General features: G+C 44.2%; 2 protein-coding genes across 23 annotated transcripts in view; one reads left to right on the plus strand and one right to left on the minus strand.

Moving 5' to 3' along the window:
* Window positions 1–2,806, minus strand: part of DCUN1D3 (defective in cullin neddylation 1 domain containing 3) — a 42,803-nt gene extending 39,997 nt beyond the window's left edge. Inside the window, exon 1 of one of the 7 annotated variants that reach the window (XM_055100139.2) lies at window positions 2,492–2,806. The gene's annotated coding sequence lies outside the window, so the exon portion shown is untranslated. Of the gene's footprint in view, window positions 1–1,658; window positions 1,856–1,976; window positions 2,167–2,491 lie in introns of those variants that run through there. The other 6 variants (XM_014341700.4, XM_055100138.2, XM_014341697.4 and 3 more) reach the window with 6 other exon arrangements.
* Window positions 2,107–26,793, plus strand: LYRM1 (LYR motif containing 1). 16 transcript variants are annotated; one of them, XM_057300035.1, is made up of 6 exons: window positions 2,186–2,308; window positions 4,266–4,497; window positions 12,987–13,068; window positions 17,340–17,498; window positions 21,905–21,997; window positions 25,786–26,793. In XM_057300035.1, exons 4-6 carry the CDS (start codon window positions 17,340–17,342, stop codon window positions 25,900–25,902), a joined length of 369 nt encoding a protein of 122 aa, XP_057156018.1. In that variant the 5' UTR covers window positions 2,186–2,308; window positions 4,266–4,497; window positions 12,987–13,068; the 3' UTR covers window positions 25,903–26,793. The 16 variants fall into 16 exon arrangements, with proteins under 16 accessions (XP_034795811.1, XP_057156018.1, XP_008962717.1 ...); XM_055100141.2 differs by lacking the exon at window positions 2,186–2,308 and adding an exon at window positions 2,534–2,662; XM_034939923.3 differs by lacking the exon at window positions 2,186–2,308 and adding an exon at window positions 2,815–2,962.

Below are 26,793 nucleotides of genomic sequence, written 5' to 3' on the forward strand. Positions count from 1 at the left end.
TCAGAAAGATCCTCTTTGACTGCATCTACAGTTAAGACACTTTCAATCACATCACTCTTATTTTCTTCAGCGCTTGATCAAAATCTGGTTTACTGGGATACATATTATGTCTCTCTCTGTCCCCAGCTCCCACTCCGATGTAAGCTCCACGAAAGGGTGAACCTTTTGCTTGTGTTCACCTGTGTACACCCAGTGCCTGAAACACTGGCTAGCACTTAGGAGTCAATAAATGTTTGTTGAATTAATGAACTGTGAACTTTTTAGTCAATGGCAAACTAGGTTCTAAATCAGTTAAAGTGAGAACAGTAGTCATTCTTCTGTTGTATTTTTGTGAAACATCTAAACACGCTGTTACTGGTATAATCAAGCATTAAATATTCTGTTTTTTAGGGCCCGAAAGCCCTGAATAGGACTTCCTAGCATCAGATCTTCCTAGCGCTATGCATATCAAGCTCAGTGACAGAAGGACAGGACTTACGGGCACTTTCTAATCAAAGGACTCCGAAAATGTAGGCACTATCTCTTAAAGTTCTTCAGAAAACAGTTTCAGATTCTACAAAAGATTTCCGAAGAATGTATCAACACCAAAAGGAAAATCATAACACTTCACTCTGATATCTGTCTGAGAGGCTAGAAGAGTGCTCCTTGATTTTTTTTTTTAAACCAACAGCATATCAACAAAGAGGCCTTCTTTCCATTCTTTGCTTCAAATAATTTTTTCACATCCGTTATTGGTTTGTATTCGCCCTTAAACCAAAACTAAACAGATCACATTGTCTCATTTAGGACCCCCATACACAAAGAATCAGCTACGTAAAGATGAAAATCAGCACAAGCTGAATGTGTCACTGATGATTTGTGTGTCACACATAAATGGAGAAAAACATAAAAGAGCTATTGTCCAATTGTAGAAACAAAAAAGTAATATGGGGTTTTCTGTTCTCTGAAGTGCATCATGAAAAGTGGGTGGAGAGAAACACAGAAATCCAGAATTAGCCTAGCAAATCATTTTGGGAAGAGCGGACAACATGTAAATTCCTCACACATAAAGTATTTCGAGCAAGAGACCTTGATTCCTGGGCTATGATGCCATTCAGGATTCCTTGCAAAGGCTCTGGAATTCCAGTATTCATAAAAGAAAATGCTCATTATAATCGGAGCGTAAGAGGTACTCCCAACGTGACAGCCTGTATGAAGTATTACAAAGCTTACAGTTAAGATCTGGGATAGAGGCTGAACACCAAATTCAAAAGAGGTAACCAAGGCACTAAGTGCCATAAAGGAGGAAAGGGGAAGAAAAAAAAATCCACTATTGCCACTCAGCCACACAGAATTAAAGTGGAAACCAGGGGTGTGCATGGGGGAGGATGAGGGGTGAGAAGTGCCGGGGGGGGGGGGGGGTGGTGGTGGTGGAGGAACAAACAATACATTTGTCACCCCGTCCCACTTCCTATAGAGGATACAGGCAAAGCCTCCAGCCTCATTACCTCGGACACAGATGGTTATCGTTTATAGCAAAGGTGCACAAAAAGGCCTTCAGGTCTGAGCCCCTTAATTCCAGGGCTGTTAATGATTAAAGAGAACGATGGGGGTGGGGAGGGAAATGAGGGCGGAGGGAGCTGGGAGATTCACCCACCACCTCCCCCTAGGGCTCCTACCTCACAGCGCTCACCCAGGACAGAGGACCAGAGTCTGCACCCCCTCCAGGGCAGCTCCAACCCCATATCCCCAGGCCCTGGGTTGAGGGGTGCTGGCGTTGGGGAGGCAGGGACAGTAGGTAAGTTTTCTGAGCCCTGCGGCTGACACGCCACAGGCTCCCCTCACAGCCTCTTCTTTCAGAGGTACCAGTCCAGACAACGCGCTGACTTCCACTCCTCCCTTTCCACCCCCCTTTCTCGAAGGTACCCAACCCCCGCCCCTTCATCTCTCAATGCCCCCCCGCCTTTTCCTCAACTCCCCCCCTCCCCAAAACTCACAGCTGCTCCAGAGGTTCCTCCAGTCAAACCCTTTCTGGAAACGACGGCGGCCCGGCGGGTCCAAACCACCTACCATCCCCGCTCGCGTTTCCAGGCTCCCTACCCGCGCCGCCGCCGCCTCTTCTTCCACCACTGCCACCGCCTCCTCTTCATCTGCGGCCCACCGGCGGCGGCCGCCCCGAAGCCCCGCCCCCTCCATCGCCTCCTGCATCATCACTTCCGGTAACCCCGCCGGCCGCCAGCTCCAGGAGGGAGAATGGGAGAGGGGCAAGGAGGGAACGAGTGGAAGATTGCGTCACGACGCACATAAAGACGTACGAAGCCGTCGCCAAGTAAGGGCAAAGACCTAGCAACCCGGAGGGAGCTGGGCTGGACCATTTTTTTTTCTTGTTTTACGGGAATGGAGCGGGGAGGATAATGAAAGCGTAAAGGAAAAATAGGGGGAGGAGGAGCTCAGCTTATTGTTGGATGCGGCGGGAGATGGGTAGAGTCAGTCAGTCGAGACTCCCCCAGACCTGGAACTGGTGCTCCCACAGAGGTGGGCCCGGTGGTTTGGTCCGGCCTGGCCTGCTGGACCAGCCTGTGCTCGGTCGGCCACGGCTCTGCTGGGCTCCTGGCGCCGCCTCCTCCCAGCCCGCCGCGGGCTGCGCGCTTCTGTGGGTGGGGGAAGGCAGGACTGACGCAGAGTGAGTGTAGGGGATGGAGGCGCCGACTCCAGGCGCGGGAGACTGGCGGGGAAGGGGTTGGCTCCCCACGGGCAGGGATGGTTTGGAGGTTGGGCTGCGGCGTTGCCGGGAGACGGGCCTGTGTGACCCCAGCTTCGCGGGGGCGGCTCGGTGTCATCGCCACCGGCCTCGGGGACCTGCCTCACGGAAGTGGCTCGCGCGTCCAAGAGGGGAGGCCTGGTGTGGGGACGCTCAGGTGCCGGCGTGGGGCCCCCTCGGAGGCTGTGAATCTTTTGGACCCCCGAATGTAAATGGGAGATGGTAGGGGCCGGTCCGGGGGCGAGAGGTTTCTGGCTGGGGAACGTTGACCCACACCAGGTCCCGTACAGGAACGGAGACTCCCTAGCACCGTGAGAGCCAGCTTCGTAATTCTCTTGCTCTTCAAACCTGAGAGTAGGGTGTTGCTCCGTTACCTTCCATTCGTGTGCAGGAGAGAGTTAAGTAAATCAATAAAGAAGGTATCAGCAAGTGAGAAATGCCCCCCAAAGACCGGATGAGGTGACAGAAGATGGGGGGAGGGCCCCTCGAAATCGGGTAAGGTCGTTCAAAGGAGGCCACGGTTTTGCGGGGATCCGAGACAATGGGTTTTCTGGGTGGAGAGAAGAGCCAATGAGAAGGACTTTTAGGTTGGAAACAGCCAGAAGGCCATGTGGCTGAAGCAAACAGAGCCAGGGCCGGAGTGCCCTGTGATGTAATTGGGGAAGTGGCAGGACTGTAGCAGCGCCTTTTAGCCCAAGGCAGGGGTTTGGCTAATGTGTACCTTAAGGGTTTTAAGAAGGGAAGTGAGCTGACCTGATTTACATTTTTAAAAATCCGCTCTGCCTGCTGGATAGAGAAGGGTGGAAGTAGTTAGACCTGTTAGGAGACTGTTGCACTGTAAGACAAAGGAGAGGTGAAGATAGTGTTGAAAGGGCCGGCCGGGCGCGGTGGCTCACGCCTATAAACCCAGTACTTTGGGAGGCCTAGGCGGGCGGATCACGAGGTCAGGAGATCGAGATCATCCTGGCCAACATGGTGAAACCCCATCTCTACTAAAAATACAAAAATCAGCTGGGCGTAGTGGCACGCGCCTGTAATCTCTGCTACTCAGGAGAATCGCTTGAACCCGGGAGGTGGAGGTTGCAGTGAGCCAAGATCGCGCCACTTCACTCCAGCCTGGGCAACGGAGTGAGACTCCGTCTTAAAAAAAAAGAAAAAAGAAAAGGCCCTCAGTCACAGTGGAAATGGAGAGAATTCCATTCAGCATATATTTGGGAGGTAGTGCTTGCAGGACTTGCTGGGGAATTGGATGTGAAGTGTGTAGGAGAGGGAGGAACCAAGGTTAACTCCCTACGGGAAAACAGTTTAGAAAGGAATATCGAAAGTTCTCTTTTGAACATATTAAGTTTGATAAGTCTATTAACAAGTCAAATGAAGTTGTCAAGAAGTTAGATATACAAGTCGGGGAAAAATCATGGTTGGAGATAATAAATGAGGAAGGCAGGGAGGAGCTCCCAGATCACCTAAGAAGAGCGTGTAAATAAAAGAGGAAGACCCCTAAATCCCTTGGGTTCTTACCATTTAGAGAGTACCCAGAGAAGGAGAAGCCAGCAAAGGAGACGACACAGACAAGACCTCAGAGATCAAAGGAAGAGGCCCCTTAATATCCTGGAATAATGGGACCCATCCCCGTAATCAGTGAATCTCATCCACCCGCTTGCCAGCTTCTACCGGCAGCAAGTAGAAGCTAAGTCCTGGCTCAAATCTCTTCCCTCCCTCCCTCTCCCAGCTGTCAGTGCTTTTGGACTTGTGCTCAGGTAATTTGTGTCCGTTATAGAAAACCTGACTTTTTGGATAAATTGTCTATTTATATGGCTGTCTCTCCCAGGTACTGTTTCTTATTTGTGTCTTCCTGGCTCCTGGTACAGAGCCTTGTCCATATGGTGGTTGTAGCTGGGCAGGAACACTGTGTTCATAAGGTATCAGCCATACAATCCAACAACTTCTCACAAAAAGGGGCTTTTGTCCCTGCCACTGCTGCCAACCCCACCACAATTACGATCAGTTCCACAATATAGTGTAAAGGGTATCAGAAGATGAATAAGAAGGCCTGGGTTTTAATCCTGGATCTGCCACTGACCAGCAGAGTGGCCATGGATAAAGCTCTTCTCTCTGAGCTGAAGGGTTGGCCTAGATTTGAAGTTGCATACTGACAAGACAGATATTGCCTGCAAACATATTGTTCAGCCCACACAGTGATTTAAATTCTTTTTTAAATTTACTTGCCAACATTTAAAAATTGGACATCAAAATCCAGACTTTGGGCTTCATTTGAAAAATCCGACAATCTGACAACACCAGCCTGAAGTTCCTAGAGGTTCCTACACAGCAACTGTCAGCCAGAGCTGAAGAGCTGTCTCCCGTCTATGTGGCTCATGCTCAGGGTTTGCCAAAAAGGCCTCTCCTCTCCTGCTACCTGGCTGACCCCTGTGGGCATCTGATTTGCAATTCTTGGTCTAGGGCTGTGCTATCCCTGTGTAGCCACTGACCACATGTGACTATTTAAATAAAAATTCAGTTCCTCCAACACATTATGTTTCAAGTGCCAGTAGCTACCTGTGACAGGTGTGTGTCCTATTGGACAGAGCAGATAGAACATTTCCTTCACAGAAAGTTATCTTGGTCAGCATTGGACTGGAGGAACTCGAGGGTACTATGTAGGCTAGTCATTCTCCGCATGTGAAACTCAAGGGACTTAGCCTACTGAGGAGCTCTGGTGCCTCTGCAGATGGGAAAGTTGCGCATTCAGTAGTTATTTGATGGTGGAGGAAGCTGTCCTGAAGGCCTGGATCCCTGCACAGAATGTGGTTATTTATCAGAGAGTTGGATCAAGGGTCAGGTGCTAGAAAGCTCCAACTGTATCTAGTGTGGCATGCAAAGCTCTTTGGTCAGTTTCCTAATCCAGTTCCTCAGAAAACTATAACAAAGCAAGAACTTAAGTCAGTGTCTTGTGTTCTCAGACTTCTCGATTTGATATGAAGGGTGAAAGATCCTGGCTGGGGAGTTATGAATGAATGAATGAATGAATGAATGAATGGTTGATCTTTAGCATTGGCCTTCAATTCCAGCCCCCCCCCACCACATCTCTTCCACTGCCTTCTACTACTAGTAACTGGTGACTGCTTTTTCACCACCTCTGACTGACCCGTGCCTTTTCTTTGCCTGTTAAAATATGCTAATAAGGAAACATACTTCCATTTCTTTTGAATTGAGGGGCCCATAACTTTTCATTTAGAACTTCTATCCCTGATGGGAAAAATAGCTGTATATCTATTGGTTGTTATCTTGGTTACAGTAGCCTGATTGGAGTTCCCCTGTACAAATATAATCTTGTGTGCGCTCCGGTGCTGGTATGATATATTTAGAATGGGTGTGCTTGCCTCCTGTGATCTTGTTTGGGATAGACATTTTAGAAGTCTTTCAGACATTTTTTGTTTTGGCCCCGTGTTCTAAAAACTTCCCATATTACAGGGCCTAAACTAAATTATTTTCCCTTAGGTAAAATAAAAATGCCATCCACCCTCTCCTCCCTGCCCCCTATTGCTGACAGACCATATTCTTATCATTTTCTGTGTAAAAAGATGCTGTTTCATAAAATAGCTGCGGTATGATTAAGTATACCACACAAGCATATCCTGGAATTTGCAAAACAGTGTGTGGCATATGAGGCATTACACTTCCCTTTTTGGATTCTAGTAACCAAAAACTGAATCTGAAACAGGAAATAAGTCTGTGGTTTGTGTGTGTGTGTGTGTGTGTGTGTGTGTGTGTTTAATTGATAGGAGGATATGGGACCAGAAATGTATGGGGAACAATTTCACTTAAAGGTTATTGGATTGGGGTAAGAATATGGGTGTACACCAAAAAGGAGGGAGTATAACAGATCTAAGAGAAAAGTGCCCTGAGGGATAAACAAGGAGTAAGAGATAAAGGAAGAAAAATAGGAAGGGAAGCCTGGTCATGCCTTTGGTGTTGGCACCTGCATTATATTTCCAGTAAGAAGTATGCGCTGTGGTCTGAAGATAAGCGGTGCTTCCAACAGGGTTATTTACTCATACCAAAGAACAATAGTCCTTTGCTGTACAGGGATTATTAATGATCAGAGGGAAACAGCTTTAGGAAAATCCATTATTACCACAAAGCAATAAATTCACCAACAGGCCACACATTTCTCTCCTATTCAGACAAAGCTTAGCATAGATAAAAGAGACCTCGTTGTTCTTCCTCTGTTTCCTCCTATTCAGGTAACATTTGCCTTTGTTAACTCTCAGTGCTAAGTGATGTTACATGGATTATTTCATGAATAATCCTTACGACTCTGAAAGGGGTTCTGCTATTACCCCATTGTACATTCTAAGAAACCAAGTCTCAGGCAGTTAGTTAATAATTTGCCCAATGGGGTAAAGTCAAGATTCAAACCCAGCCTTGTCCACCCAGAGCCCAAAATAAATGTTCATTTATTTTGTATTATATCTGCTATTCCTTACAAATGGGACAGACATTCCCTACTCTGCTATACAGGGCAAGAACATCTGGTTGCTCTGACATTATCAAGAGCATTTCAATTCTGTAGAGGTTTTCCAAATGACCGTTTTAAGTCACAGTTTTCTAGATTGATTTTAACCCATGATCATTGAGTATAGTGGACCTTATTCCCCAAAAGGATTTTTTCAGGAAAAAAGTATCAGAACCCCATTCTTCTATGTTTGGTTCTAAACTTCATGGAAATATTATAAGGTATTTCAGTCCAGTGGACAAACCCTAACCAGCCTTAAGAAAACTTAAGAGTGAGGGTTACATCATAGCTGTGTCTCTTAGGCTATTCTGGATGAAACTGATGAGGATTCCTCCCCAAGTAACACTGAGTCTCCAGTTCTTTATCCTGACACACACTGCTCTTGAAAGCATCCTAGTAAGGGTTAATTAGTATTTAACCCTTCAATGCTCTGGGATCATCAGTTGGGAAGCTTGTCCAGATACCATCGTGTGTATCTCAGGATGAGAACATACGTTATCAATGACCATTCTGTGTGTGTAAATTTATTCTTCTAATACATATTTGTCATGTTCCAACTATGTGCCAGCCTAGGCATGTAATGTACAAGACAGTCCCAAATCTCTCCCTGCTCTCCCCACCTCCTACTCCCTGCAACACACACATGGTGGAAAAAGAAAGGTAAGTCATGCAAAATTATGATAGAGTAGGATGAACATTATGACAGGGGTATGCTAGAGGTGCCAGGAGTGCATATAGCCGGGACACTGACCCAGCCCCAGTGTGAAAAGGGCACCCGTCCAGAAGTGATGGAAGTCAAAAGGTGGAAGCAGCAAATAGGCAAAGAAAGGGTATTTCAGTTGTATGAAGTAGAGAGGCTTCCTATGGCAAAAAGAGGGACATTGCACATAATGAGCACAGAAGACCATGATCTCATTTGGGTGGAGTTTATGATTGCCCCTCCTTGCTAAAAAATCATAAAGTACTTGGGAGAGAAATTTGACTATACTACGGTCATGAGTTCTGATGAGGGAAAAAATTCCACCTAGGGGTAGGTCTTTCCTGAAATAAATGGAAAGGGGTGTTTAACTTCCTGGGGCTTGAAAATCAGGGTAAATTCCTCTTGCCTTTGTCCCATTTCTTATTTGTACTGCAACACATTTTCTTTAGAAGGCAAAGCCTCATGAGAGTCCAGCATTTGGAATTTGGACATTCCTGAGACCAGAGTCATACTTCTATAAATCTCAGCTGGGGAAAGGGAATTTTCATCTCTGCTCTTAAATTCCTAAGTGTTCATGCTGCAATGGTCTTTCCAAAGGCAGAGGAACTGTTCCAGAGGTGGGGAAAAAGGGCACAGTGGATGAGGCCCCTCATACCAGCAGATCTTTCCATAGTCCTCCTGTAGAAACACCAAGTGTCTGGGGTATGCCTTGTACAGTAAGTTCTTGGAACCTCCCCAGACCCTCTCACTGCACTTTGGAGTGGCAGAGTGGGTGGGTGTTTGGTGTTTGGTTTTTGTTTTTGTTTTTTAGACTGATCGCTGCCCATTATGAGTCCCCATTACTGACTCCAAAATAAAAACAGAAAAGCTTGTGGTCAGTCAGGAAAATGATCATCCAGCTTTTTTGGCTCTTGACCCTGACTCCTGTCAACTAATTAGGGGCATTAGGCAAGATCTTGTTTCACCATCTGTACAAGTGTTGGAATTATAAGTAGTTATGATATACAGTAGTTTGATATACAGTGTATTTAAAAAGATATAAATCAGACCGTGTTACTCCAGCTTGCATAAAATCTACCAGTGTCTTTTGCACTTAAGACCAGAAACAAAGTGCCTTTCCAAGGCCTACCCCCAACCTGTGCTGGATTCTGTGGACCTGTGGCCCCTTTCCCAAAGGCTCTTGTTGCATTCATGTTCATCTTTTTTATTTTCATTTTTTGAGACAGAGTCTGACTCTGTTGCCCAGGCTTGAGTGCAGTGGCGTGATCATAGCTCACTGCAGCCTTTATCACCTGGGCTCAAGGGATCCTCCCACCTCAGCCTCTGAAAGTGTTGGGCTTATAGGCATGAGCCACCATGCCTGGCTAATGTTTTTATTTTTCAATGGAGATGGGATCTCCCCGTGTTGCCCAGGCTGGTCTCAAACTCTTGGGTTCAAGCAATCCTCCCACCTCAGCCTCCCAAAGTGCTGGGATTACAGGCATGAGCCACCATGCCCTGCCTCATGTTCATCTTTGAAGTCGATTCCCACGTCACATCCTTTGCTCCTGTTGTTCCCTCTACTTGCACCAGCTTCCCCTTACCTGGGTCCGTTATTAGGTTCCATCACACCATTCAGGACTCAGCTCAAATGTCACTGACCACCCAGAAAATAACCCCCACCTCTGGTCATTTGTATCTTATTACTCTTCAGAGCACATATGACTGTCTGAATTTCTTGTTCTTGTACATCATCCGCCTCTGCCACTAGAATATAAGCTCAAGGAGGGTAGGGACCATGGCTGCTTATTTATCACTGTATCCCCAGAAACGGCAGGTGTCTGGCACATGGTGGACCTTCAATAAATGTTGAGTGAGTGGATGGATGGATGGATCCTTGGAAGGGAAGAGTAAGGCCTACCAGGTAGTAGCACTGTAGTGAGCCCCTGCACTGGTGGCTTTTATGTTGGCTCCATTGGAGTCAGAGGGGACAGGGTTGCCACGGGGAATGGAAGAGCAAAGCGGTGCAGCCATGTGCCCAGCCTGCTTAGAGCATGCTGGTGTGTAACATAATTAAAAAGGGCGGTTGCAGGTTAGGAGCAGGGGCAGGTGGCAAATGGGGAAGGCTATTGGAATTCACATCAATGTGCAAAAAAAATTGCTTCCTTTGCTCTTTGTATAGAAAGGGACTAGAATTATTTAGTTCCCTTTGTCACAACTAGCTAAGCTCTTTAAAGCAATCAACAGACATTCAACATTTATTGAGATTGAACAGTGTATTTCGTGATTAAAAGCATGGGCTCTGACTTCAGACCAGCTGAGTTTGAATCCTGGCCCTGCCTATTGTTAGCTGTGTGACCTTGGACAAGTTACTTAGTCTCTGCATCAGGTTCCTCCTTTGTAAAATGGGGATAATGGTAGTATCTGCATATATAGAGTACCTAGCAAATTATCTGGCACACAGTAAATGCAAAGCAAATGTAACTTTTAATATTTTTCTTACTGTAATGAACAAGATACAATCCCTGCCCTTCAGGAATTCAGACTCAGAGAAGAAAAAACAGAGTGAAAGAAATGCAGAACTATCTGCTGGCCATGATAGAAGCAAGGAAAAGGTTGCTTTGGAAAAGCTTAATAGCAAGTAGGTGTCTGTTTGATGGTGTGGGGTGGCTAGCAGAAAGGAGACATTGTAGGCAGAGGAAGACTCAGCCAAGACAGACAGAAGTATGACATGGCAAGGCACCTTAGAGCAGTAGCTCCCAAACTTCAGAGTCCACATCACAGTTTTTGCTGTTTACCTATATTTTAAACTAGCTTAAAAAGTTTTCTAATTCATTTCTTTAAAGGAAGCTGTATATCACATAAAATCTAAATCACTCAAAATTATGGGTTTGATGGGCTTTTCTAATATACAGTTTGTATTGTATATCTAAGATCACCTCCCCAACCAATCTTTGGGACACTTGGCATTAGGGGACACATCTCTTAACTATGACCAGAGGCCACAACACACTGGCAGCAACATCTGTCAGCCTTTTCTTAGTGGCACAGGCCTGCACATCACAGAGGCTTGAAAATGATCCTCACCTCCATACATGTATAACCCTGTGTTATAACAGGGCGTGATTTTTAAGAAAAGAGACCAGCTTCTAGTCCCATTTCTTTCCAGGCACACCTCATATCTTCTGTCTTTCTTCATTCTGGGATTTGGGGGTTAGGGAGATGAAAAGGAGTAAAGAATTGGAAGAAATGTCGGTCTCAGAATAAAGATTATAGAAGGTTAACTTTTAAAAATCTACATGGATAGACTTCGTGACCAGCTGAGACCGCAGTTGAATTGTGGTCCTCTAAACTACTGAATATTCCTGATGTGTTGCTGGTAAGAAAATCCCAGCAGACCCCATTGTATCAGATCAACCCCTGATGTAGTGAAGAAGGAAAAGGGCTTCCTTAGTCTTGCATTAATTGTGAGAGATAATTGATAGTTTTAGAGCAATAAATGTTGGTTTCAAGCCATTAAATCCATATTCGGGAAAAGCTGATTTTTCTAAATAAGTTGCTTTCTAGGAACAAAGACAAAAATATAAAAAGGAAAAGAGCTTTTTAAACTTTTTAAAAAATATATGGCTGATTCTGTTTCTAGAATCACAAACTTTCTATAGCACAGGATACTCTCAATTATTCAGCAAACATTTATTGAATACTGATTATATACCTTTCTAGGTGCTGAGAATTCAGCAGTAAAGAAGATGAATGTGATCATTGTCCCCCATAAAGATGAGAGTTTACTGGGGGAAGACTTTAACAAACCATTACTTAAGTGAGGAGTGCTATACAAAGAAGAATATTAGGACCTGTGAGAAGGTTCAACAGAGAGCCCCAACCCAATGGGTGTGAGGGAAGCAGGAAGATTTTCTGAGACATCCATATTTTCACTGGGAATGGCAGGATGGATAGGGTTGGTCAGGTAAAAGGGAGGGGTTCAGGGGAAAGCCTTCTAGAAAGAGAAAACTGCATGGATATGTGCCCCTAAGGCAAGAAAGAACATGGTTCCCTCAAAGACCTGAAACAAACCCAGTAAGAAAAGAACAAAAGAAGCATTTTTCTTTTCTTGCCTTTTCTCTCAAGACTTGGAAGGAAATGGTAGGCCAGATTTAATAGTACACAATGGTGAATACAGCTTTAGACCCTTCTCTCAGGAAATCTTTGAAACTTGGGTTTTCTGGGTCACCTGATGTTGCAGAGTGAGACATCACATAAATCCCTTTCAGGATTAGTTTTCAAAACACTTAAACGTTAATTAAAGTGTTTTGAAAATAGTCCTATTAAGTACCAATTGTTAGCACTGCTCATTACCTTGAGGGTATTAACCTAATTGCAGGGCTTGTGTATCAGATTATGGTATATGATCAGTTAGAGTTTGAAACAGTGATTCTTAGAGTCATAGAAGGAAACTAATTAAAGTTAGATTTTTAGAGAAGGTTGCTTTAGCCAGTTGTTGTGGCACACGCCTGAGGTCCCAGCTACTCTGGAGGCTGAGGCAGGAGGCTCACTCGAGCCTGGGAGGTCAAAGCTGCAGTGAGCCATGATCATGCCACTGTACTCCAGCCTGGGTGACAGAGCGAGACCCTGCCTCTAAAAAACAACAACAACAACAACAACAACAAAAAACCTTGCTGCTGATTGAATATGCCTGACCTTGGTCACTTTTCTCAAGTGTCTTGCAGTCAAGGAAGTTCCGTCTGTTAATGACAGGGAAGTGAAGCAATCATTAAGAGATGTTAGTTACAGACTCCCTGTACCTCACAGGAACTGACTCATGTATTTTCATATGAAACCATGGAGTTTTAGGGAGAGCCAGAAACTCAGAAACCTGTTTCCTTACCAGGAAAAATGTCATCATCTCATCTGGGTTTTTATTACAATAAGCCACAAAGCATGATGTTCTCTCTTGGTTTTTATGAATTCCTTGTAAGCATTTTTTCTGTGCAGCCTCATAGACTCAGAATTGGTATTGAATATAACTTTGGTCCTTTTAACCTTTGAATTAGGTGAAGTAGTATTTGAAGCTTTTCATCAGTTGGCTCATTCTTTACTCAAGAATAAACCTCAAGAAACGTCATCAGGGTCAGAGTAAGTGCTCATATTGGAAAGAGAAATTCTCTGTAAGGTGAATTCCTTGCAAGTACTTAGAATTTTGAGGTAAACGTGCCCACTTCCAGCTCCAATCTGCATTCTTTAGCTGCTCAAATTCTTATAATTTCAGGACTACCCTAAAGCATATTATCTCCACCTCTTATGCCTTTCCCTCCATAAGTTGAAAATGGATCATGTTCCCAAAAGCAGGCAGTGAGCAGCTTACTTCCCGATCCTGATGAGCCTGTTAGAGGAAAACCCAGAACTCAGAATGAGGTGTCCAGCTGCCTGGCCTTGCTACTTACTCACCAAATCTGCCCTCCTTGTCTTCCCACTCTGTCTTCTGGTTCAAGGCTGTACAATATTCATTGTTCTAATTCTGACTAATCAGAATCTTCCAGTAGTGGGACTTTTTTTTTTCTAGCTTCCCTGAATTTATTTTAGATATAGAAATGTAAATAGTTATGAAAAGAGAGGGTGGGCTGAAATACTTTGTTTTTTCATTTTTATAGAGATAGGGTCTCTTTATATTGCCCAGGCTGGTCCTGAACTCCTGCCCTCAAATGATCCTTCCATCTCAGCCTCCCAAAGTACTGGGATTATAGGAATGAGCCACTGGAGCCAGCCTGAAGTTTTTAAATAAGTTGTTGGGGTTTGCTTGTTTGTTTTTGAGATGGGGTCTCACTCTGTCACCCAGGCTGGAGTGCAGGGGCTCAGTCTTAGCTCGTAGTGCAATCTCAGCTCACTTTAGCCTCCCGGGCTCATACGATCCTCCCACCTCAGCCTCCCAAGTAGCTAGGACTACAGGCACATGCCATCAGCCCTGTCCAATTTTTGTATTTTTTTACAAAATGAATGTTTTGTTAAAAACATGTTACCGAGGTGGGTCTCAAACTCCAGAGCTTAAGTGACCTGCCTGTCCCGGCCTCCCAAAGTGCTGGGATTACAGGCATGAGCCACTGCACGTGGCCTTAAATAAATTTTTTTTGGTATTTTTGGGGGTTTTTTTGTTTTTTTTTTGAGATGCAGTCTCACTCTGTCACCCAGGCTAGAGTGCAGTGGCGCAATCTCGGCTCACTGCCAGCTCCGCCTCCCGGGTTCACGCCATTCTCCTGCCTCAGCCTCCCGAGTAGCTGGGACTACAGGCGCCCACCACCATGCCCGGCTAATTTTTTGTGTGTATTTTTAGTAGAGACGGGGTTTCACCTTGTTAGCCAGGATGGTCTTGATCTCCTGACTTTGTCATCTGCCTGTCTTGGCTTCCCAAAGTGCTGGGATTACAGGCACGAGCCACCGCACCCGGCCGGCCTTAAATAATTTTTTTTAAAAAGGAAACACCTAATATCCATCAGCAAAATAGATAGTACATTGGGATATCTTCATACAGCAGGCTGAATTGCAGCACTGAGAATATATGAACCAGAGCCATGTGTAACAACATGGATGAATCTTATGAATGTTATGGGCAAATAAAGCAAATTGCAGAACTTACCTATAAACTTTTTAAACTTGCAAAGCAGGCGGGGTGCGGTGGCTCATGCCTGTAATCCCAGCACTTTGGGAGGCTGAGGCAGGTGGATCATCTGAGGTCAGGAGTTCGAGACCAGCCTGACCAACATGGTGAAACCCCATCTCTACTAAAAATACGAAATTAGCCGGGCGTGATGGTGCGCACCTGTAATCCCAGCTAATTGGGAGGCTGAGTCAGGATAATCACTTGAACCTGGGAGGCGGAGGTTGCAGTGAGCCGAGATTGCGCCATTGCACTCCAGCCTGGGCAACAAAAGCGAAACTCTGTCTCAAAAATAATAATAATAATAATAATTAAATAAATAAAACTTGCAAAGCAATACTATAAATGTTATGTGTAAAGATATGCATAATAAACAACAAATTCAGCATAGTGATTCCTTCTAGGAGAGGAAGGGAAATGTGATTTGGAAGGGGTACAGTGGGGGTTTCTACTGGATACATAATTTATTCTTTAAGGTCTGTTGTAACTGTATGGCTATTATATTGGTCTCAATATCTTTTCTTTGTTTTTTTTTTTTTTTGGAGACAGAGTCACTGTTGCCCAGGCTGGAATACAGTGGCGTGATCTTGGCACACTGCAACCTTCACCTCCTGGGTTCAGGTGATTCTCGTGCCTCAGCCTCCAAATAGCTGGGATTACAGGTGGTTGCCACCACACCTGGCTAATTTTTGTATTTTTAGTAGAGACTGGGTTTCACCATGTTGCCCAGGCTGGTCTTGAACTCCTTACCTCAAGTGATCCACCTGCCTCGGCCTCCCAAACTGCTGGGATTACAGGCATGAGCCACTGTACCTGGCCTCTATATCTTTTTGTATCTGAAATATTTTGTAATAAGAATTTAAAGATACTGGGAATTATGCTTTTGAAAAATACAATTAGCTTTACAGAATATACCTATGTCCGTTCTCTCTTGGCCACGTCTTCTGAAATTAAAACTGATGTTTGAGACTAAAAACCCAGAGGGGCCTTGAGATCTTCAGCCATCAGAAAGATTTTTTTGTTTTTTTTTTTTTTTTGAGACAGAGTATCGCTCTGTCACCCAGGCTGGAGTGCAGTGGCCGGATCTCAGCTTACTGCAAGCTCCACCTCCCGGGTTCATACCATTCTCCTGCCTCAGCCTTCTGAGTAGCTGGGACGATAGGCACTCACCACAACGCCCGGCTAATTTTTTGTATTTTTAGTAGAGACGGGGTTTCACCGTGTTAGTCAGGATGGTCTCAATCTCCTGACCTCGTGATCCGCCCACCTCAGCCTCCCAAAGTGCTGGGATAACAGGCATGAGCCACCGCACCCGGCCAGTCATCAGAAAGATTTTTAATTATACTTATTGGACAAGAAAGTAGACCAACGATTTTGAGAAACATTTCCAAAAAGGTTATGACAGACTAAAAGAGAGGTTGCAACCTGACAACCTCTGGGTGGAACTGAGCCTACAGACTCATTTTGTTTGGCCTGTACAGTCGTCTTTTTTTTTTTTTTTTCTTTTTGGAGACGGAGTTTCACTCTGTTGCCCAGGCTGGAGTGCAATGGTGCAATCTTGGCTCACTGCAACCTCCGCCTCTGGGGTTCAAGCAATTCTCCTGACTCAGCCTCCCAAGTAGCTGGGACTACAGGCACATGCCGCCACACCCGGCTAATTTTTTTTTTTTTTTTTTTGTATTTTAGTAGAGACAAGGTTTCACCATGTTGCCCAGGCTGGTCTTGAACTCCCGAGGTCACGCAATCCACTTGCCTCAGCCTCCCAGAGTGCTAGGATTACAGGCGTGAGCCACCACGCCTGGCCTCACATTTTCAAAAATAATGACTTAGTGTGTTTTTTTGAGATGTCATATTTTTAAAATCTGGATTGCCACCTATTTTTAAGCTATCAGGAAATCTGGCATTCCTAGGCACTTCTTTCTACATGGCAGCTGCTGGCTGGAGCTGAATGGCAACTGTTCCCTTTCAAGGGGGCATTTCCTTTCCAGGTGGCCACTGTCCCCATCCAAGCAAGTCCTCTCATTTATATTACCTGCCAGGCCGCAGAGGCACTTGAGTTTGTAACCAGTGGATTACATTCCATTTCTCCCTTAACTAGAAAATTCAGTTATCAAAAATATGCCTTCACCTAGGCATTCAGGTGAGTAATATAATTTTACTGGACTGGCTTAAAGAATAATATGTGTGAGCTTTGGTTTTGCCGTGTTCATAAATGTGGCCACCATGGCAAACGATGTGGTTAAGCAACCCTCAACCTCGGGATGAATTACAAAGCCAGTTGAGAGATACGGTGTTTCTATTAGATGGTTTCAGCAATGCTACCCAACAGATTTGTTGAGAAAGAGCAATTATTTCTAGACTAATTAAAGGTCTTAATTAAAAAACTGTACATCAGCTGGGCACGGTGGCTCACGCTTGTAATCCCAGCACTTTGGGAGGCCGAGGCGGGCAGATCACGAGGTCAGGAGATCGAGACCACGGTGAAACCCTGTCTCTACTAAAAATACAAAAAATTAGCCAGGCGTGGTGGCGGGCGCCTGTAGTCCCAGCTACTCGGGCAGCTGAGGCAGGAGAATGGCGTGAACCCGGGAGGCGAGCTTCCAGTGAGCCGAGATTGCACCACTGCACTACAGCCTGGGCAACAGAGCAAGACTCCATCTCAAAAAAAAAAAAAAAACTGTACATCTGCCTGGTGCCTCCTGTCAAGTTGCATTTTTATGCAAATTTTCCCTCTTCTATTTTGGTGGGTCTGAAGATGACAACGGCAACACGACAAGAAGTCCTTGGCCTCTACCGCAGCATTTTCAGGCTTGCGAGGAAATGGCAGGCGACATCAGGGCAGATGGAAGACACCATCAAAGAAAAACAGTACATACTAAATGAAGCCAGAACGCTGTTCCGGAAAAACAAAAATGTAAGTAGGCCCCACTTGGAGATTGTGCAGAGGAGAGTTGTTCCTTATGATATTTGTTTATTTCTTTTCGGTCTTTAATCAAGAGGGCTGAGCCGCACAGTCATGGTGGCAGAACTTGGGGCAGGAAGGGGCCAGTGCACAGCTTGGCTAGCTTGCCTGACCACTGGGAAGCCTGTGTTTCTCTCTTCACTTGTTCCAGGTCTCAAGCCAGCCAGTAAGTGGCTCAGTGTCCTCAGAAGACCCTATGAGCCAGGTGACATGAGCAGGCCAATGAGTTTTCAGAGGAGGAGCCAGTCCTCATACTGTACCCGTTGCTGGCCACTCCCATAGGAGGTGTGCAGGAAAGTGGTTTTTTGTTGTGTTTTTTTTTTTTTTTTTTCAATTCATAAACTATTCAAAGCCTCTAAATATAAACCCATTTAGAAGGAAGAGAATAGGATTAAGACACAGGGTTTCCTTCATAACAGCTTTGAACTCAAGCCTCTTTGGCTAGCAGAGTGAGATTGCCCTTTGGGACCACAGAACTGGGTAAAATAGTGTCTCCATTAGCTGGTTTAAGGGAACTGCACACACAGCAGGGAGCCAGATTGGACCACCCCCCTACAAACCCTAAAGCGTTAGCTGTTAGCTCCGGGGAAGACCGCCCGGCACTAAGCATGGAAAAAGGCTTTCACACCTGACTTCTCTTCCGTCTCCTCACTGATCTAATGGATTCAGCGCGGTCACTGCTCCCCTCATGAAACTTCCTAACAGTCTACTCTCACCACTTTTCCCTCTCTGACCTCTGACTGTCTCTCTTCAGCCCTGTCATCACACACCCTCCCGCCAGCTGCAGGGGTCCTCTGAAGGTCAGCCCTCTGTGCTGAGGCCTGTGCAACATGCAGCCACCTTGTGATTTAAGCTGTCACATCTGAATCCCCAGCTTTGGCCTCTGCCTGGCCACCTGAAGGACCTCACCATGGCTTAATGGTCCAAAGCAGGGTCATCTTTCTACAGGAGTGCCTCCCCTTCCCCACTGGCCCATTGGTGTCACAGCTCCTGTCACCACTCTGCAACTCTTTGTTCTCATTCCTCACTCAACAAATATTTGATTGCCCACTATGTGCCAAACACAAGACTAGATGTCGAAGACAAACATAAGCCAAACCAAGACACAGCTGTCAAAGGCATTTGAGTTAGATGGAAAGAAATATAAAATTACAGTTGGGAAAAGTGCTACAAAGGCTGGACATGGTGGCTCACGCCTGTAATCCTACCACTTTGGGAGGCCAAGGCTGGAGGGTCAGTTGAGCCCAGGAGTTCGAGACAAACCTGGGCAACATAGCGAGTCCCTGTCTCTTAAAAAAAAAAAAAAAAAAAAAAAAAAGCGTTACCACAGAAGCCCTCCTAATCTGCAGCAACTTCCCCTTCTCTGAATCCCTGATGCCTCTAGCTTTTCAAGGCTGACTTATGAAGTTTCTCTCTACCCTGCTGACCTTCCTCCAAACCCAGGTTCCCCAAACTTTTTCTGCTCTTAGCATAGACCATGCTTGCCAAACCAGAGTATATGTACCCCATGAGGTCCTTAAACAATCCTCTAAGGAATGGAAATAAAATACAACTGCTATTTCTATTTATCCTTTCATCTTTCTAAAAAGTCTGTTTGGTACACAGTTACAATGAACTTGTTAGTACATATATATAATTAATTAATACATTTATAAATTAATATAAATACATATATGGGGCTGTGGGCTCAGAAATATTTCAATGAAAAGAGTAGGTGATTGGCCAGGTGTGGTGGCTCACGCCTATAATCCTTACACTTTGGGAGGCTGAGGCCGGTGGATCACTTGAGGTCAGAAGTTTAAGATAAGCCTGGCCAACATGGTGAAACTCTGTCTACTAAAAATACAAAAATTAGCTGGGTGTGGTGGTGCACACCTGTAGTTCCAGCTACTCAGGAGGCTGAGGCACGAGAATTTCTTGAACCCAGGAGGCAGAGGTTACAGTGAGCCAAGATCATGCCACTGCACCCCAGCCTGGGCAACAGAGGAAGACTCTGTCACCAAAAAAACCAAAAAAAGAGTAGATTATCAAAAGGCTTGGAGATCCCTAAATAGTTGTTTATATTCTCCTTTTTCTTCTTTATTTTATTTATGTTGGCATGGTTTTCCCAACCAGATCATCAGTTCCTTGAACATATAGACACGGTCTTATACTTATCTAGTATATCCCAAGGGACCTCCTTGTGGTTGTCACTAAATGAATGAGCAGCTATAAATACTTTAACTGGCCTCCTCCAGGAAATCTTCCTCAGTTTCTCTGCTTCCCCCTCAACCCCATGCTGGCCGCCTGTTCTGAATTCCTATAGCTGTCTGTAGCAGTCACTGCATCCATTGATTATATACCACTGTGCCTTTTCTGTAGCTTCAGGTATCAGAGTTGTTCTGCCCAAGTAATAACTTTGATAGTTGAAGGCACTGTCCAGCCTGCGGTATTGGGGATATCATAGTACATGCCCAATAAACCTTTGCACGCTCACTCACCTGAAGACTACTCAAGAGTTTCGGTTTTCAGTTATCGCAATAACTCTTCCTTTGCCTCGGCTTGGATTGGCTCGAGGAGTGAGCCAGAGGGAGGTGTATGTGCCACTGATGGTACATGAGATTATTTGGGACTGGGCGGAAGAGGTACATGGGTTCTTAATTTTAAGATACGTACTTGCTTTAGCATGTGTTATAAAGGACAGAGAATATTAGACCACAGTTTCACAAATGCTATTGCTTAAGAGAGTCCATTTAATGAAAAATTTTAACATTAGTATAAGTAGTATGTGGATATGGCAGAATCATGCAGCCAGCCCGTGAATGACTGAATTTGGAGTACTGTAGCCCAAGCTTGTTCAGATAGACAGCTGAAGCCCCGGAAGCCCCAACCCCCTTAACCATATCTTTGTCAAGGGCTTTTTCTTTCTTCCTAGTCCCTCATGCAGACATAATGAGTTTCTTGTAACTTTGATTACTCTTAAGAGTTTAATAATCCAAAGGTATCCCATGAACTGCTCTGAATCTCAGTGGGCAAATGGGAACATGGAACTCTTTTCCAACACAGACAGCAAATCAGTGGCTTCTGAGAAGCACAGAGGTCAGAAAGTTGGGCCTCTGCCACAAGGGAATCACAGCTGTGGTTCTCTGCATTGCTGTTCCTGGAACTCTTCTGTGCTCCAAGAGGTACCATAGGACAGGAACGCCCTTGAAATTTCCAAGCCACATGGACCCAGACTTTGCTGCGTGGGTGTCATCTGGTGCTGATGCAATCCTAGCTCAGCTTTGAAGTCCACTTGCAAACTCCTAGCAGAGCCACGTCTTGATTCATTTTCCTACCTCATAATGAAAGAGTTTCTCCCTTTTTCCTACTTGGCTGTTTTTCAGAATGAACTTTTTATTCCTTTAATTGAAAGTGGATTACCATGATTTGACTATTTTGGAATTTCAAAAGCCCTTTGTTCCCCTTACTAATGAGCCAAGGCAGTTGACAGTTTAAGAGGTGTAGATCATTCTCCAGTGTCTTACTCTGGGGGTTTCAGGACAGCACTTGCAGAAACCATGGGGTTACTTTAAAGTTTAATCAACATGAGGGGGGTGTGAAGAAGCACTCTCAGTCAGTGTCGGTGAGAATATAATTTATAGATTGTTGGTAGGAATGTAAATTGGTGTGAACTCTAGAGAGTAATCTGGGAATATCTGTGAGAATTACAAATGCATGAATCTATGCCTTTGTCCTGGCAGTCCTCTCTCTCTAGGAATTCATCTTTTAGATACATATGCATGTAAGCAAAGTAATTTTAGAGAGATCCATAGCGGAATCATTTATAATAGCAAAAAATTGGAAATAACTTAATTATCCATGGGTAGGAGATTGGTGAAATTATAATAAAGCCTTCTGTTGGAATTTTATATAGCTGTTAAAAAGAAGGGAGCAGCTCTATAGATGGAATATAGAAGGAACCTCAAGTTATGTTCATGAAAAAGCAAGGTTCAGAACAAAGGGAGCTATTGTTTGTGTGAGAAAAATAATCAGCTTCTACATACATGTGCATTTTCACATATACATAGAATACCCCTGCAAGAACACACAAGAAACTGCTAATTGTTGTCTCCGAGATGAGGAACTGGAATAGAGGAGTAAGAGGGAAACGTAGTTTTTATGTTACATCCTTTTGTATTATTTGAATTATTTTTACCTACTTTAACGATTTTAAAAGTTTATGGTAAGCTTTAATATTAAATTGCTTTTGATTTTCCAAATTAGTAACATTTCATTTACTGGCTAGTGAACTAAAAAAGTTTGAGAAAATGTATACCTATACTCTATGCACCATTAGAAAGATACTATCAGCCTCATTTCTTTCTCCCTTTTAATAGCTCACGGACACAGACCTAATTAAACAGTGTATAGATGAATGCACAGCCAGGATTGAAATTGGACTGCATTACAAGATTCCTTACCCAAGGCCAGTAAGTGTGACTCCGGTTAACAAGTGCTGGGTACTTACCCTCATCAACCTGGTTATTTCCAAGAATGTGTAACAAGAGGGCGAGTGCTTGCTGAGAAGCCCAGAGCTGCTGAGGGAGGCATGTTGGAAATAAGCTATCATTGCATGCTGCCAGCCCATCACAACAAAGTAAAATGTCAATGAATGCATGACGTATCCTGCTTACATAGCTTTCCACGTATGGAAGGGAAAACCAGCTCACACTGTAGAGCTTTTTCTCTTTTCACTTTCATCTTTTTTATGGAAATGTGTTTAATTATAAAAGGCAGGTTTGTTGTTACTAAAAGAATAAAGTTCAAACATGAAAGGAATACATAAAGTAGAAAGTAAAAATGGTCAAAAATTCTCATCCAGGCTAGGCACTGCGGCTCATGCCTATAATCCTAGCACTTTGGGAGGCCAAGGCAGGAGGATCACTTGAGGTTAGGAGTTTGAGACCAGCCTGGGCAACACAGTGAGACCCCATTGCTATACAAAATTTAAAAATTAGCCAGGCATAGTGACACACTCCTGTATTCCCAGCTACTTGGGGAAGTGAGGTGGGAGAATTGCTTCAGCCCAGGAGGTTGAGGCAGCAGTGACCCATGATCACACCACTGTGCTCCAGCCTGGGTGACAGAGTGAGACCCTGTCTCAAAAAATAAAGAAAACTTAAATTTATATATATAAATTTAAAATAAAAAAATTATATAAACAATACATTCAGAAAGTTAAGAAACAAAATAAATTTCAAATTTATATGAATTTAAAATAATAAATGTATATAAATTTATGTTTTCTTAAATTCTTTCATACCATAAATTTAAAACAATAATTTAATTTAAAAGAAGTTTTATTTATTTATTTATTTGTGGAGACTGAGTCTTCGCTCCATCACCCAAGCTAGGTACAGTGGTGCAGTCACGGCCCACTGCAGCCTTGACCTCCCGGGCTAAAGTGATTCTCCCACCTCACTTCCCCAAGTAGCTGGGACTACAAGCATGTGCCACCACGCCCAGCTAATGTTTTAATTTTTTGTAGAGATGGAGGTCTCACTGTGTTGCCCAGGCTGGTCTTGAACTCCTGGGCTCAAGCAGTCCTCCCACCTCAGCCTCCCAAAGCTCTGGGATAACAGGCATGAGCCACCGTGCCTGGCCAGAATTCTTTTTTGTTTGTTCGTTTTTTTGGAGACAGAGTCTTACTCTGTCGCCCAGGCTGGAGTGCAGCATGATTTCTGCTCCCTACAACCTCTGCCTTCCCAGTTCAAGTGATTCTCATGCCTCAACCTCTCGAATAGGTGGAACTACAGTCGTGCACCACCACACCCAGCTAATTTTTTGTATTTTAATAGAAACAGGGTTTCACCATGTTGCCCAGGCTGGTCTTGAACTCCTGAGCTTAGGCAATCTGCCCACCGTGGCCTCCAAAAGTGCTAGGATGACAGGCGTAAGCCACTGCACCCAACCCAAATTTCTTTAAAAAAAAAAAAAAAAAAAATTTCTCATTGTGCAGAGGGTGAACACTTTAACTGTTAAATGGAAAATTGCCAATATTCAACTCTTTTAGCTACAAAAACAGCAATTTTATATTGTAGTGGCTCAACCTAATTAGTTTGGTAGTATACCCTTTTAGTCTTTTTTTCTGTATTCATGTACCTACATTTTCTTTACATATGTAGGATTCTGGATATAATGTTATACTGCATACTTATTTTACTTCATGTCTTCTGCACATCTTTGTATGTAGCTCTCCCTCAATCTTTTTTTTCTTTTTTGAGACAGAGCCTCACTCTGTCACCCAGTCTGGAGTGCAGTGACGCAATCTTGGCTCACTGCAGCCTCCTGGGTTCAAGGGATTCGCCTGCCTCAGCCTCCTGAGTAGCTGGGATTACAGATTACAGGTGCACCACCACACCCACCTAATTTTTGTATTTTTAGTAGTAACAGGGTTTCACCATGTTGGCCAGGCTAGTCTCGAACTCCTGGCCTCAAGTGATCCGCCTGCCTTGGCCTCCCAAAGTGCTGGGATTATAGGTATGAGCCACCACGCCCAGCCCAATCTTTTTTAAATGATTGCATTGTATGCTATTGTAAGAATGTGCCATTGTGTTAGGGTTCTTCAAAGAAACAGAACCAGTAGAATGAAGATATGTACATCTAGAGACAGCTAGATGTATATGTGAAGAGATTTATTATGAGGAATTGGCTCTCTATTTATCTAGACAGAGATACATCTAGTTACGCCTGAAAGGAGTTTTTTTGGTTCTTTTTTTTTAGACGGAGTCTCGCACTGTCACCCAGGCTGGAGTGCAGTGGCACGATCTCGGCTCACTGCAACCTCCACCTCCCGGGTTCAAGCGATTCTCCTGCCTCACCCTCCCAAGTAGCTGGGATTACAGGCCCCCGCCACCGTGCCAGCTAATTTTTTGTACTTTTAGTAGATGTAGGGTTTCACTATGTTGGCCAGGCTGGTCTCAAACTCCTGACTTGGTGATCCGCCCACCTCAGCTTCCCAAAGTGCTGGGATTACAGGCGTGAGCCACTGTGCCCGGCTGAAAGGAGATTTATTATAAGGAATTGGTGCATGTGATTATTATAGAGCCTGAGAAGTCCTAGGATTTGCCGTCTGCAAGCTGGAGACCCAGAAGAAAGCTGGTGGTATTACTCAGTTTGAGTCCACAGGCCTGAGAACCCAAGGGGCCAATGGTAGAAATCCCCAGTCTGAGGCCCAGAGAAGATGAGGTGTCCCAGCTCAAACAGGCAGGAAGCAAAAGGAGCCGCTTCCCCTTCTTCTGCCTGTTTGTTCTATTCAGGCCCTCCATGGATTGGATGATGCCCATTCACACTGGGGAGGGCCATGTGCTTTACTAAGTCCACTGATTCAAATGCTAATCTCATCCAGAAACACCCTCACAGATACACCTAGAAATGATGTTTAATCTGGGCACCCATCGCCAATCAGATTGACACAAAAAATTAAGCATCCTAGGCCAGCCACGGTGGCTCATGCCTGTAATCCCAGCACTATGGGAGGCCAAGGCAGGTGGATCACTTGGGGTCAGGAATTCGAGACCAGCCTGGCTAACATGGCAAAACCCCATATCTATTAAAAATACAAAAATTAGCCGGGCGTGGTGGCGAGCACCTATAATCCCAGCTACTCGGGAGGCTGAGACAGAGAATCACTTGAACCTGGGAGGCCGAGGTTGCAGTGAACTGAGATCATGCCACTGCACTCCAGCCTGGGTGACAGAGTGAAACTGTGTCTCAAAAAAAAAAAAAAAAAGAAAGAAAGAAAAATTAACCATCCCAGCCATAATTTAACCAGCCCCTCTCTTGCTAGGCAGTTAGTTTGATCCCAGTTTTCTACTATGCACAGAACATCTTTATATACACACACTTTTCTCCCCTTCTTTGGATTCTCAACTTGCTATGTGATCCATGCTCGTTTTTTCTCCTCTATGCAGGCGATATAGCAAAGAGCACAGGCTCTGGAATCTGACAGATCTGGGTTCAAATCCTGGCTTCCCTTCTTAATGTATAACCTTAAGCAAGTTTTTTAACTTCTCTGAGGTTTCATTTCCTCATCTGTAAATATTAGAATAATAATCCCTTATGAGGTTGTTGTAGGATTAACTTGTGTAAAGATTAATGAATCAATGTAGATACAGCACTTAGCAGAGAATATGGTACTTTCTGAGTAGATCCTCAGTGAATATGAGCTGCTGCAATGATGATGAATATGATTCTTCATATTATTGTTCTTATTCAGATTCATCTGCCTCCAATGGGCCTTACCCCACTCCGAGGCCGGGGACTTCGAAGCCAAGAGAAACTGAGGAAACTTTCCAAACCAGTATATCTCAGATCTCATGATGAAGTTTCCTAATCTAGAGGAAAGTTTATTTCTGCAAATGATGAGCCAACTAGTTATTGAATGTAAACCAGATGGCAAAACACTTCTTGATTAGGGGCAAAAATTCAAATGTCTTCTTAAAACCTCCACAATTGATTCTCCCCCTGTGATGTGCACTTAGATATCCCTAGAGTTTCTCAGCATCTTTCTTCCTGAGTGGATGGCATTATCCCTAGAGGTCATGGACCTTACATCCTCACTGCAGTCACCTTTGGAAACAAGACCGAGGCCTGTAGAAGGAAAGTGGAAGGGTGTAAGAGCTGTTTTGGGAATTCCATTCACCACACATGCCAGCTGATGCAAAGAAATTTGCCAGTCACTGGAAGTTACTGTGGCTACTATAAAACTATGTACCACTCTCAGAATATTCTTAGGCTTTTTTTTTTTTTCAAGTTATAGATTTGCTTAAAGTGAGGTTTTTTGGTGTGTGCTTTTTTGTTGTCTTTTGACCCTTCCAGTTTCCAGACAAACTTGTCTTAAAAAGTGCATCATTGGATTGACCATGGTTTTTCATGAAATTTTATGAGATTTCTGCCTTAACAAAATGCATATATTCCTTATCTTAAAGCCTGTCATTACTTAGGATGCACTTATAGGATCTGAAAAGCTCACTTTAAACTCATACTACATTCATTACGAGTATTTTACGTTAACATAATTGAAAAGTACAAGGTCCAAGCTGGCTTTCAAATTATGTTTAAACAGAAATGGGACAAACAGACTTGAAAATAGAAGGGATTTATTCCATCCCTGCAAGGGTAGAGTCAGGTGAGAGTCCCTTGGTGAGTCATTTGTACATCAGTGTCATTTCTTCTTAACCTCTGAAGAAGATGGGCATCAGAAATAAAGACAAAGCACTATCAA

Source organism: Pan paniscus, chromosome 18, assembly GCF_029289425.2.
Source record: "Pan paniscus chromosome 18, NHGRI_mPanPan1-v2.0_pri, whole genome shotgun sequence".
Taxonomy (NCBI): Eukaryota; Metazoa; Chordata; class Mammalia; order Primates; family Hominidae; genus Pan; species Pan paniscus.

Bases quoted from the DNA above. Each gene is read 5' to 3' on its own strand.
- LYRM1 (XM_034939920.3), top strand. From the start codon at position 17,340: ATGACAACGGCAACACGACAAGAAGTCCTTGGCCTCTACCGCAGCATT. The intron at 17,499-21,904 runs GTAAGTAGGCCC...CCCTTTTAATAG, and splicing joins TGTTCCGGAAAAACAAAAAT to CTCACGGACACAGACCTAAT. The intron at 21,998-25,785 runs GTAAGTGTGACT...GTTCTTATTCAG, and splicing joins AGATTCCTTACCCAAGGCCA to ATTCATCTGCCTCCAATGGG.